General features: G+C 34.5%; 2 protein-coding genes across 2 annotated transcripts in view; one reads left to right on the top strand and one right to left on the bottom strand.

The window, feature by feature from the left end:
* The window catches only part of LOC142350494 (uncharacterized), a 169801-nt gene that overhangs the window by 133597 nt on the left and 23068 nt on the right, over positions 1-13136 (top strand). Inside the window, exons 16-17 of the mRNA XM_075402344.1 lie at positions 2281-2412; positions 2875-2997. Of these exons, the coding sequence (XP_075258459.1) occupies positions 2281-2412; positions 2875-2997 (255 nt within the window). The remainder of the gene's footprint in view (positions 1-2280; positions 2413-2874; positions 2998-13136) is intronic.
* LOC142351172 (uncharacterized) lies at positions 8492-13069 on the bottom strand. Its single transcript, XM_075403293.1, has 3 exons — positions 12755-13069; positions 10517-10641; positions 8492-9948 (listed from the first exon to the last, which is right to left on the bottom strand). The coding sequence occupies exons 1-3, from the start codon at positions 13038-13040 to the stop codon at positions 8623-8625; spliced, it is 1737 nt and encodes a 578-aa protein (XP_075259408.1). The 5' UTR covers positions 13041-13069; the 3' UTR covers positions 8492-8622.

The following is a 13136-nucleotide window of genomic DNA, read 5'->3' as shown; positions in this document are numbered from 1 at the left end:
CACAAACATAGAGTTCTAGCGTAGAATTTTAATTGAAAAAAAATTTTTTCATGCAGTTGAAATGTTTGACCCAATTTTTTCTCTAATATTTTGGCTATATGTTCAACCTTTTCTCATCAAAAATGGCACCAAATGCATTACTTTAGACCTTTTTGCTGAAATTTGTCCGACTCGCAGAACTAAGAAACCGTTGACTTCATCTCTGTAAACTCAGAAGAGGGGTGGTTTTACTTTGCTTTTTATTCATTTTTGTGTTAATTGTGGCTGAGTCTCTGTAAAAATCTGTCACATCATTTTTCCAGTGATTAAAATTTAACCTTTATTGCAATGTTTGTGTTTCACATATTTGTTGCCCAACTTTGATACAAAGAGTTTTCTATAAAGTTTTTATGTTTTGGACAATTGCCCAGTTTTGAGTTTCTTTTTTGTTTTTGTTGTCTCGTTACATTATAACATTAATTACAGGTCTAACCTGCAGCAGAAGAAGGCACAATTGAACATATACAAATTTGTTTAAAAATTCTTTAATATTCTAACGGCCCCAAAAACTTTGTTTCGAAATCTTGAATAGACATTCAAGTTTTACTTCTACTAGTCGTTCGTGTAGTCGTAGGTCAAACTCAGGATAATTAAAAACCACAATGGTTTCTTATGAAGGCATGCATGAACTCAAATAATGATTTCAGTTAAAAACTGATGGTCTGATTGATTTTGCAATTATTTGCCTTCAAAATTATAATTTTTTTTGGAAATGTTCCCGGTTTTGCTCTCTTGTTTATCAACTTGTCACTCAGTCTAATGAATGACAGAGCCCATCGTCTATCTTTTTTTCTGATTAAGACTAAATTTAAAATCTTTGTTTTTATGTTTCAATCGATGGTTTTACGGCTTTGATATTGTTGGCTTTGAACTGTGTTATAAAGATTTTGGGAGTTCTTGATACTGGTCAAAATTACCTCTCTGTTGTCTTTTTCACATACTTCGTTCAAAGATTGCGCTAATTACTGCTCAAAAAAGAACTAAGTTAAATTATAGTTCAAAATTTTGTTTTCGTAAAATTATTTGAGATTGCTGAAGTTCTGCCGTTTTTCGCTGCTGTTGTGTAGTCTTTTGACAGTCTCATTGATGACCATTTGTTTTCCAAAGTTTTAGATGTAAATCTATAAAAAGTTTTTGTTTTACTTGAAAGCGTATGGTTCTTCTGATTTTTGAAATCAATTGATTTTTAAAACATCAACGCATTTTTAAGCTTAGCCACTTTTTGTTTTGTCTAAATGTTACCTATTCTCATTAGAGACACTTCCTATCTGGATTCTAAAAAAACTACAAAGTAAATTATTCAGTTTAGGTTTTATTTGCTCCTGTTTTTGACTTTGTTGAAAAAGCAAATATTGAAGGTGGGCCATAAATAGGGTTTGTTGTTGTTTGTCTTATTTTGCAGTCTAGTTAGTGACAAGTCGTTTCGGCCATCTAATGCGGCGTTATTTAATTCTTTTAGTAGATTTTTTAGTCACAATTTTTTTGACTTCAAAAACGTTTTCTTAATCATACACCAGTTATTTTCGAACAGTATGGGCGTGAATTTTTTACAGTTCTCTATCTGTTCCTCATTTGGAGGACAAGTGTTTCAAAAGGGTCGATGAATGGGGTCGGAACATTATATGCAAACGCACTTTACCTAGCATTCTTGTTTAGTTTTAGGGCCCACTTGTTTCAAAAGCCTTTTTCTACCATTTTCTCTCGGTAGCATTTTTAAATGCTCTTTTTCAATGTGTTTATTTAGTCGTAGAGCTGGTAAAATAATAGTAATATGCAAAGTAATGAGAAAAAACAAGCATGGTTAGTGTGGAGGTGTTCCGGATATGGTTTTTACATGCAATAGTTCATTTTAGGAACTTTTTTGTAATCATGCATATTTAATCAAAAGTTTATGGTTATTCATTTTTCATCCGGTTACAGTAAAGTTAAACCAGTTTACAGGATAGTTCAAAAGTGGTATAGTTTTTTAAGTAAAGAATTATAGAAATAAATGAATTTTTACATAGTTTATTTTATTAATTGAATTATACGATCCATGATTTGACCAGAACTCGACCCAAATTTCACATCCTATTTTTGATCGTGCAGAAGTCGGGATAGTGATATATAGGGTCGAACAAAATTCGAGCAGTTCACAGAAACCCAGTGAAAGTATTTTCATTGGTACGTCTGGCTCAATTTGTTTTTTATAAACTCATTTTTTAAATTTCTACATTTAAAGTGAAAATATTTTGTTCACAGATCAAGCACGTGTACAACCTGATCCACACCTGGACGAGTGCCAGTCCCCAGCATGACCTGAGATCTCTTCCGGACAGAAGACACACCAGACGCAAGACCCTTCAGACACCCGAAAAGGGCTCTAAGACTGAGGTACACCCCAATTTCAAAAGCCATCCAAAGCTCATCGTAAAATAATTTGGATGTTTCTGGAATATTTCTGTTTTCGTAAGCTTGTGGTAACAAATCATTGCGTTTTTTACTGATACTGATTTTATTAATCTAATAAGATGTGGTACTCAATTAAGATGTGGTCATTAAAATTAATATCTGTCGATGAAGGGCTGTAAAATTTTCAATTTGAAACGGCCGTATACTATCGGGAAGGGTGGTGCTTCGGGATAAAAGAAAAAAACAGTGATAACATTTTCGAACAAACGTAACTGCTCTTCCCGCAAGCGTGCGTATTTGCTGTAACGAACAGTTAACGTAATTTGCATACTGGCTTTGTGTATCACTAACACCACGTTTTGGTAGCATCCGTTTCTAATTTTTAAAAAAATCTCTGGCGACATCTTTTATGGGCAAAATCTAATCATAATTGCCAATTTTTAGAAGTCCCCGAAGGGTCGTGTGTTGAACCTGAAGACGTTTGAGGACCCCTTCCGTGAGTTATGCATTTGGGCTATTCTCACACACAAGATGGAAATGGCTCTATTCTTCTGGTCCAAAACTAAGGTCGGTATACAATCAAATCAAATCGCCGGGATCGAAAGTGACATCGAATTTGAGAACCCAATCAAATTTAACAAAATAATTGAAAACACAAAAAAATATATTTCAATTCATTAAAATATGCGTGACTTTACCACTGATCTTTAACTGGTGAATACTGCCACCAAAATAGGTCGATTAGTTATCACAAAAACGCGTTCCTACGGCTAGCATTAGTTTCTGGAATTGATTACAGATTATCCGTCATGAAACTGAAAAAGAGAACACCATAGGCTGCAAATAAAAACTTTTAAAAAAACTCATTCTCACGCAAAAGCAATTCTCTGAGCTTGGGTTGCTTCACACAGATATAATTGATCAAAAGTTTACTATGAAGACCAAAAAAAAGTTACCGTTCCCTCAATTTTTGGAAAAAATGGGAGAAATTTATGCCAGCTCCGCTTTTTTGTTTAGACGCCTGTGAATTTTCACGACATACAAGCGTAACTTAAGTAGTATCAAATTAAAGCTCTCTGTGTTTAGAAGTTCTCTAGATAAGATTTAAAAAATTTAGCTATTTCAGAAAAAGTTCTGAGCAATTTTGGCAGCATTTCATGTCAGTTTCGCCTAAATTTTGGTGCAATTTGAACAAAAGAATCCAGTAAATTCACTGCATTACCTTATCGAAGCTGTTGGAACCCGGATTTCAAATACGTCTACAATTAGTGAAAAAATCCTGCTTTCCATTTAAATTTAGCCAGGATTTTGATAATTTTGTCCCAACATTTTTTTTCGGTCACTTCGCATATACAGCAACATTTTATAGGAGGGAATCTCCAAACAACAGATATGTTATATCTCAGTGTCACATTTTCAAGACTATTTTTCGAGCCCACATCTAGCCTATTTTCTAGCCAAATTGATCAACTTTAAAGTTATTTTACTAAACCTTTTGTTCTTTTTAAAAAGTTTCTGAGACTTTGAAAAAATAATACAAGAATCAAGTACCAAATTACCACAAAGTATGATCTGTTCATGAGGTTTAGAGAAAAATTAGGAAAATTATAAACATAATTTATATCAAATTTTTTTACAAAATAAGAAAAATTATGTAGTAAAGACATAGCTTGGCCTAGACAAAATTGTGATAAAAATGATCAGAATTTATTTGTGGTGAAATTGATAATTTTTTATTCGCAACATTGAGCTTATCGAACCCGAAATCCTTTAGTTGAAAATTGGTTCCTATCTAAACAGCGAAGAAAATAATTTTAATTTGCTATTACCAGCGTCATCAACTCATTTGGCTATTGAGTATCTAAATTTCCAATTCATAGAATTTAGATCTCTGAGTTTCATTTCATTTTAGGATCAGCCGTCACAATTTGATTGTGAAAATTTTTGAATGTTTCGAGTAAATTTCAGAGAGTGAGTTTTTTTCACGCTGTAGTAGTACATCTTTCGAAAAACCAGAAGCTTTAAAGAGTCAAAACATAAAAAGAAAGTGAGAGCGAAAACAAATTTTCGCAAGAGCTTTTGATCACTTGCGTCATTTCGAATAGTGTTTTCTTTCTTTATGTTTTCGCTCTCTAATTTCCTAATCCCAATCAAAATAATGCAAATCAATTAATTAATTGCTAATTGTATTTTTCATTTTGGTGCTATTTGCTTTGGCAGAACATATGTTTCGTTCTGCCCCTATCAATAGATTCTTTCGGACATTTTCTCTTCATCCATAAAGTCAAGGTGTCATAATTGTCTTGTATTCAAAATGTTCTGCATCATCTGTACGCAAGAATAACTTTAGAGTCATGGTTTAAGTCTATTGTATAAAATTTGCTTCTCAAAACATGATTCTTTTTTTTTATCTTGCACGGATCTATTATAATTTAAACTATCGTCTCCGCAATAATGGAAAATTTTCATTGTCTTCACTTTTTTCTTGTTATCTGTTTGAAACAACTTCATGTTGTCCATCTCTGGTTGTTTTGGTTAAATTTGATAATTTTTGTTCTGAAAAAGGACTCAGATTTTTTCCGAAAATATTCAAATTTTTTGTTGCAGAAGTTTTTCTGTTTGATCTCTCAGTTCAATATTTGAGAGTTTTCCAGTGACTTCTATCAAGGTATATAATTTTTGTACTAGTATTCTGGTGCAGTTCTAAAAATGTTGCCTTGTTTGTAAAGATAATTGTTACGTTATGCTCTTGTCTTATATGTAATTTTGTCTCAAAAAGCTTCGTTTAAAATTTGATTTTTTGTTTATTTTATTTTTAAGGATATTTCCCTCAGTTGAACACGTGTAAAATTTGCTTGTTAAAAACTTTTGTCGCCCAATGTGCTGAAAAGGTTATCCTTATCTCTTTCTTCTCATTTGGTATCCACAAAGGTACTGTGTAAATTTTTACTAGCATTTAATGGGCTCTTCTGATCAAGCTTAGTTTGATCTGCTTGCCCCTTTGTTATTGCAATGAAATTGACACAGTAGAAGCTCTGAGATGAAAATTAAATCTTTCAAAATTTTCTGAATAGTTTAAGGTAAATTGTTTCATTAGCAATCAGAATTCGTTGAGTTGTATTTCAGAACTTGTTTGGTTATTTGTCTATCCTTTCGTCTATCAGATCACTATTTTCCATTCTGCGTCCAATCATTTCAATTTCATGCGATTAAATGCATTCCTGTCAGGCTTTAAATTTTTGCCAAAATATAAGTACTTAAAACAAACTATCAGGAACTCTTAGGTGGAGAGAACGTTTTGGAGAAAAGATGGACCGCTGGTATTCACATTTGTGTTCGGAGAAGTTGCGAATGACGTTATATTGTTACAAAATTACGCCACTTAATTTTATAAACCTCAGTATATTTACTATTTGCTAATCGTTTTAAATCCCCATAGTCACTTTATCTAATGTGCTTGCTAATGGAGTTTATGTTGACCAACGGAGAACCAAGTTTTTTTAGAAATCTAGAAATATTTTTTTGTAAAAATACTTCTTTGTGCTTTATATTAATTGTTCACCTTTGCTTGCTTTCCTGAAAAACAGAAACCCTTCCAGTATTCGAATGATCCACGTGTCAATTGATTTTTTCAATAAAATTCAGTTTATTTCGTCAAAAACATTTTCTGTTTTACGCAATTTTCGCTTTTCATACAATTTGCGGGAAATCAATTTTCTTTTACCTTCCATGTTTATCTAATTATTTTCCTTAAAAGCATTGTAAGAAACCTTGATCTGAATGCGTTTGACAAAAATGTCAGCACTCTCATAGTCTAGTCGAAGGTTTTAGTCACAAAAGAATTAATTTTATAAGGTTTAATTTTTAAGGCTTAATTTCATTTTTATAAGGTTTAATTTCTTTGGTGTAAACTAAGGATTCATTTGCAAATTGCTGGTTTTCAGAACAATTCACTGGGGATGTTAAAAATTGTTTCTGCAGTGTCGTTTCTGGTGATGGTTCGTACTATCAACATAAAGCTTGAAAACCATAACAGTATTAAATTTTTTCAACTTTCTAGTGTCAATTTCGATATTGTTTTTGACTTCATCTTATATTGAGTTAACGCAAGAAATATTATCCTAGTTTTGAAATATTCCTATAATTTAATTTTTGCGAAAAATTTTTTACCTGTTCAGTACGAATCTGCAAATAATAGGCAATATTCCTTCTATTACTTTGAGGCTCTTAAAAACTTTATTTTCTTGGAGCAGGAGATCGGATTATTAGGATGCCAAAAAGAAGGAAATCAATTCTTTGATATACCCATTTTGATCTTTACTGTTCTTGCCTGTCTATTATTTTAAAACCAGTCTTATATCCTCTAATTACCTTAAAACGTTCTTCTGATGAAGATCATGATCTCCACGAACAGAGTGCAATTAACCAACTAACTCTACGTGAAGATATTAATCACCAGTTGACGTAATACAATAAACAACAAGTGATCTGAGCTTCACCACTTTAATTCAACAGCCTTATGTGTTACATCTGCAATATTTACGTTTATTCATGTTACATCTTCCACCGTCACAATAATTTTTTGTTGGTTTCATAACATTGTATCGGTTTTTCTGCCACTATACAATCTCTCACACTTTGAAGTCAATCATTTTCGTAAAGATATAACTGGTATTCCTCAGCCTACGACAAGTAAAGCAAACATCTTCTTGGCTTATCATAAAAAAGTGAAGAGAAAGTGGATCAAGATCAGTTTTCGATATCAAACAACTGCAGAATCTATTGCTCGTACACAGAAATTTAAAATAGATATTATGACGCACTTATCTCCTTTTCAGACAAATAGCGGTGCGAGGCTTTCTCATAAGGTTTTTGAGATCGAAACCAAATCTGCTTTGTAAAAAAGAGGGTTAGTTTTTGAAAGGAAATTATCTCTCTGCAGTATAGTTTAAATTAAAAAAATAAAATAGATGTTCGCAAAAAAAAAATAATTGCCTGGATTTGTCAATTTTGATTTCAGGGGTAGTTAACTGACGCCAATTGATTTCATTTGTTGAAATTCTGAGTGAGAGTTATTAGATCTCTCAAAAATCAAGTCAAGCCTGGATTTTTTTTTGAAAAACTGGATTATTTAGACGAAAACCGATGTAGCAAAAAATCGCCAACAAGACCCAAATACTTGCTATGAACTTCCTTTAGAAAAAACTACCAGCCGTTTTCTCTGCGAGCGGGTCTTTACACTGATACACCGTTGCTGGTCAGTGTACTTGCATAGCATAAGCCAGACTGCGTAACTACTAAATACGCGTTTACATTATACATATTTCAAGTGTCCAATCTTTGTACTTTTGCCATTTGAGTGGTCGGAACATCAGATTTTAAATCACTTCATCGATACGGATTTAGACTTTTCATTGGCATATGGTGCTCTCATCTCTCAGATAGCTCTTCATACGATTATCAGGCTGTTTTCAAAAAGATGCTATATTCTATGTCAGTATTATACTCCGCCAAATCTGTATACCCATCGAAATAGATTACTAGATATGATTTTACCGTTTCTACTTTTCACCCCAATTCATTTAACCTTGCATATTTTAACCCCATATCATTTAACCCCTATTTCATTACAGATAAATGATAGAGGGGTGAATAAATCGGGGTTAAATGATAGGGGGGGGGGGGGGGGGTTAAATAAATAGGGGTTAAAAAGCTGGACACCACTTTTACCAATCAGTTGAAATAATTGAGAGTTGAGATTGCCATGTTGAGATTGATGTTTCACAATCACATATCCAAGAAAGCTCTTAGTTGCTAAGAATGGCAGGCACGAAAAGGCAAAAAATAAACGGAGATTTGAAACCACGTGAATTAACCAGCATTCGTTGATATCAAAATGATCAGGCACTACAACAATCCAAGCTAAAAGCTCTAAAATATTTTTAAAAAAGAAAAGAATGGCATTAAAAATTATGAAAAAAGCTATTGCCACGTTCCAACATTTTTCCAAATTCCTCATAGTAACGCTCAGTAACTTGTAATAAATCTCATATGAAAAAGATCAAATATTTAACAATTAATTACAATAACACTTTATTTGAAATTCACAAAAACCTTACAAAAACTACAAAACGATAATAAAACTGCGAAACATGAAATGACAGATCACCAATGTTTACATTCAAAACAATTCTAGCAACGCGGAGTTTTGTTCCGAGCACTGGTTCTTATAGGCACCGTGGTAGCAGCAACCAACTTATCACCATTACCTGTAACACGACTTATATCGTTATTTGAGTTATTCGTATCATCTGTCAAGGTGGTCATTGACGTTGTCGGCTGGTTAAAATACTCGCTTATAAATGGCACATCTGCAGACGACTCTGTAGATTGGCTTCCCAAAATTTGGGAATCATTTTGCTGGTTTCTTTGTTCACGATTCTCATCATTGCTATTGGTCGCCATGACTGTATTTTCGCTATCATGATCGCCAACATTCTCACCGATCGTTGTTCCTTGAGAGCTTATGCTCTTGTTTTCGCTATAACTTTTTGTAGCATCAGAAATACTGGTATCATTGTAGCCACTGTTATTATCATTTGCGTTCTCTTCAGAACTATATATATTGTTATCAACAAACTCATTATGACTTTTAATTGCGTCGGAATTATTCATACTGTTTTCATTTTCTGTCCCCCCAAAACTGTTCGAGTTGATATTGTTGTTTGTCGCCGCACTATCACTGTTATTGACTTTGACCTCAAATTTGGAACTCTTTCTCAAAGCTAAAGCAGTTTCACTGTCAAGTTGATGCTTCGAGATGTAATGCTTCTCAATAACATGTTTCTGTCGAGTTGTAAACTCACATAACTGACAGCAAACAACCAGATCTGAATGACTGTTCCGTATATGTTGATACAGTAAATGCTTTTTTGTAGTCCGATATGCACATTGATGACACCCAAACTCTCCTGGTGTAATTTCTGAATTTGCAGTGGTTGCAATAAAATTGTTTGATTTCTTCCCGCCCGTGGGAGCTGGAGTTTTCCCGGAGCCCGAGTTGTTACGCTTTCTAGTAGTCATAGGCTGCGGAAGCATTCCAACAACATGCAGGCGAGTTCTCTTGCCAGTAATCTCCGGAACCGCAGGCATGACAGTTATAGTTCCCGACGTTGATGAAAACGAACCCATTGGGGAGGGCAATTGGTGAACAGGCGATGCAAAATGGGAAATTATCCCTTGAGCAACCGCGCTATGGGCTCCGAGAGAAGACTCTTCAAACATCGTGTCAATTGATTGATGCATTTCATTCAGAATGTTATCGTAAGAAGAAACACTTGCTGTCTCGTAACTTTTATGCTCTGGGCTTTCTCCATGGTCAATCACAGGTTGCTGTTGGTGTTCTTGCTTCATTCTCTCGATGAGCGTACCTTGTTCTGGTTGTTCGCTGGAAGGAGCGGAATTGAAATCCTCTGAAATTGATACACTGGCCGGCGGATCCACTTCGTAAAAATCGCCCTTAAAAATCACAAGATATTACGATTACCAGCGTCACAACTACCCAGGCTGAAGTCTCGGACCAAAACTCGATATATCCAGACCAAAATGAACGCACCGGGGGGGGGGGGGGTTGTGCGTTGATAACTACCAGGACTGGAAACACCACGAATGAATGCACAAAAGTCTGGTCATAGCCTTTTTCTGCGAGAAAAATGGAGTTAGGTGTCAAAGTTTGTGCCAAATTAGGTACCCTAAATGGCAAAATTTTTACAATCCTAGTCAGATTTCAACTAAAGCCCAAAAACAGCTGCAGCACTGGAAAACGGGTCAAAAGTCCCCAGTGCCACGTTTTATTTTTTTTGTTTTATTTAAAAATTGATCGAATTGACTGTGACCAGACGCAATCTTGAGGCATCCAGTTACCAAATTAGGAAATTTTCCAAAATAGACCCCAGATTGATGAGGTTAGATCCCACAGATCACCACCCCCTCCCTACTTATCATAACTATAATATTTTATAAAGCTGAAGTAAATTTAGCCCACCATTCCATTTTCAGCTGTGAGCACATTACCCAAGTAACATACCTGTTCTGTGGGATGTTGCGAACTTTTTTGGCTGGCAAACAGATTCTTTTTGCAGTAAACGCCCCCTCCGATGCCATCTTGTACATTCGATTGGTCTAGAAGTTCGTTTGACGTCATTATATCACCTAAACAACTTACGCATCAATAAGTACCACCGGCTTTTACAATTTCTTTCAGTGAGTATTGCGTTTATCTGCCTGCGTCTTCGTGAATACTTTTTTAAAATTGAACAATTCATCTCCTAGTCTCATTAGTTCCCCCCCCCCCCCCCTGAGTGCCATGTCTCACTAAATTGTCCGCGCAGGCGATACCCTTTTTCAATATTTCAGTAAAGAAATAAATGAAAAATGGTAGTCGTATTTTAAACTTCAGTACGCAATGAACTCAGCAAAACGATGTCTTTCAAGGATGGCAAAATGATATGAAGACTGGAAATCAGTTTATGACCTTCGGTTGGGGCATGATGCGGTGCAAGCCCGACATAGATGCCCGTGTATTTTTTTTTTCTCGAAAGCATACAAAATGTTGATCAGAGTAATAAAATTTCAAAATTTTTCAAATTATATGTTCTTTTTAAGCCCCAAAAAATCAAAATGATGGAAAGTGGTCTAGGGGACATGTGTTAACAGTTTTGGCGAGCAGCAAACAATTAAAAAAATGTTTATAAACCTTGTTTTTCTAAGTTTTCAAATTATTTCAAGTACTGTTAAACTTGGCGCCAAAAACCCCGTAATACAATTATTTTGATTTTTGACGACAGACAAAGGTTTCTATTAAGAAAAAAAGGAGAAATTTGTGCGAAAATTTTTTAGAAAATCCATAAAAATGGTAACCATTTCCAGGGACCAGACCGCAACTAAAATCATTTCACTTTAACCTTATGAATAAAGAAGCAAAATTTACACAAAAAATACAGCAAAAAAAAATAAAATATGCGCAAAATGGAACCCAAAATTTGACCAAAAACCCATGAAGAAGAATCTAATTGAAAAACTTCACCAAAACAATTTTGCTCCCACTTTTGCTCTTGGCCGCACGGTAAGAAATTACGGAAATTCGACCAATGGAATCAGAACTTCAATATTTTTTTTCTTTTATATACAGGTAGGATACTGCTTTAAGACCTGGCGTGGCCCCTACCCCACCCTAACGTATTTCGGATGCAATAACATCGGCCACCAAGCAAAAAGCTGCGAATGCTTTGTAAACATGTGGCCTCAAATACAAACTAAAAACAAACCACAAGAAATCTCAGTTTTTCTTGATTAACGTACCTTCAACTAGTTTTTAAAGGCTTCGTGTAAAAACAAACTAAATGAAAAATCAGTTTTTTCTTGATTACCTTAACTTTAACTAGTTTGCATAACTTAACAATCTTAACAGATGCCTTAATATATATCCCAAAATTAGAGAGAGTAGAAATCCTTAGTTGGCCTTAATTGATCCAATAAAAGGGAGAAAAAATGAATTAAAGTGAGGTAAAAAATGTGCGACCAAACAATTGATCACGCAAATGAGCAAAAACACTCACCAGTAAGTGAGAAATGACGCCACAAACAACAGGGCCAAAAAACGTACAAATACATGAACAAAAGCCAATTTTAACCTGAGCAACATACTTGAAGAAGAGCCGGAAAACATTCCAAAGCTACTCGCAGCGTCGACAACTTCAGAAAGCAATACCACTAAATGACAAAGGCAGATCAAACAAAATCGAATAATTTAAGCGATGGTTCCATTCATCCAATACTGCTAAACAAAATGTACCGAAAGTAAAATTAAGTTATGTAGCAAAAAAGTAGCGCGGCCAAAAACCGTTATTTTTGTAGTGTTAACAACAGATATTGTTCTTGTTTTGTAAGTGATCGGATAAAATCGGAAAACTACATCTAACAGCATCTAACAGAATACTTTAGCGTGGTCATCAATTCCGTTTCCAAAAATTGCAAAAAAATACCATTAAAAACACCTCTACAATTTAAGACCAGATGAAATGGCAACGTATAATCTGCAGTTAAAATGCTTCCTAATACTTCATGAGGAATAACATTATGAAAATTTTATCCGAAGAAAAATTTAATATCAGAAGCTGCCAAATAATTGCAAGCAAAAACAACAATACAATTAAAAAATTTTCTGAACATCTTCCTGGAAAATTAGTCAAATAGACGAAAAACAGCTTTCATTATTTTTTCAAAAAATACAAACACAAGTATGTGAATAATTAATATGGCCTACCAATAATACTCCCATTAGCAACATTCTCTGCTCCCACAATCTCCACTCCACTCGATGTACTGCCACTCTCCTCAAATGCAACAGAAGACATCTTCATGGATAATGTGCCAAATTTACTGCAAGACTCATTTTCCACAATTGTGAACGAGTTTTCCCAATCAGGGAACACTGTTTCCGACAGCGAATCTGATTTCTGTACAGCCATATGAGTTAGAAGGTACTTGGCCAGCATTGAACAGTCGAAACGCACAGAAAATGTCAATTCTGGAAAATTGGACGCCATCATTAAATGACTGAAAAAATATTGATCAAGATTTTAATTTCTCCATGAAAATGACCTGATTGCGGGCATAAGCGATCATTAACTACATCCCAAATCCTT

This window comes from Convolutriloba macropyga, chromosome 12, assembly GCF_964194025.1.
Source record: "Convolutriloba macropyga chromosome 12, txConMacr16.3, whole genome shotgun sequence".
In the NCBI taxonomy this organism is placed as follows: Eukaryota; Metazoa; Xenacoelomorpha; order Acoela; family Convolutidae; genus Convolutriloba; species Convolutriloba macropyga.
This window is presented reverse-complemented; position numbering and strand designations above follow the sequence as displayed.

What these genes read in the sequence shown, in the direction of transcription:
- LOC142351172 (XM_075403293.1), bottom strand. Translation starts at nt 13,040, where the DNA reads ATGATGGCGTCCAATTTTCCAGAATTGACATTTTCTGTGCGTTTCGAC. An exon ending in TGCTAATGGGAGTATTATTG is followed by an intron (nt 10,642 to 12,754) that starts GTAGGCCATATT and finishes TAAGTTGTTTAG; the next exon opens with GTGATATAATGACGTCAAAC. An exon ending in CGCAACATCCCACAGAACAG is followed by an intron (nt 9,949 to 10,516) that starts GTATGTTACTTG and finishes GTGATTTTTAAG; the next exon opens with GGCGATTTTTACGAAGTGGA.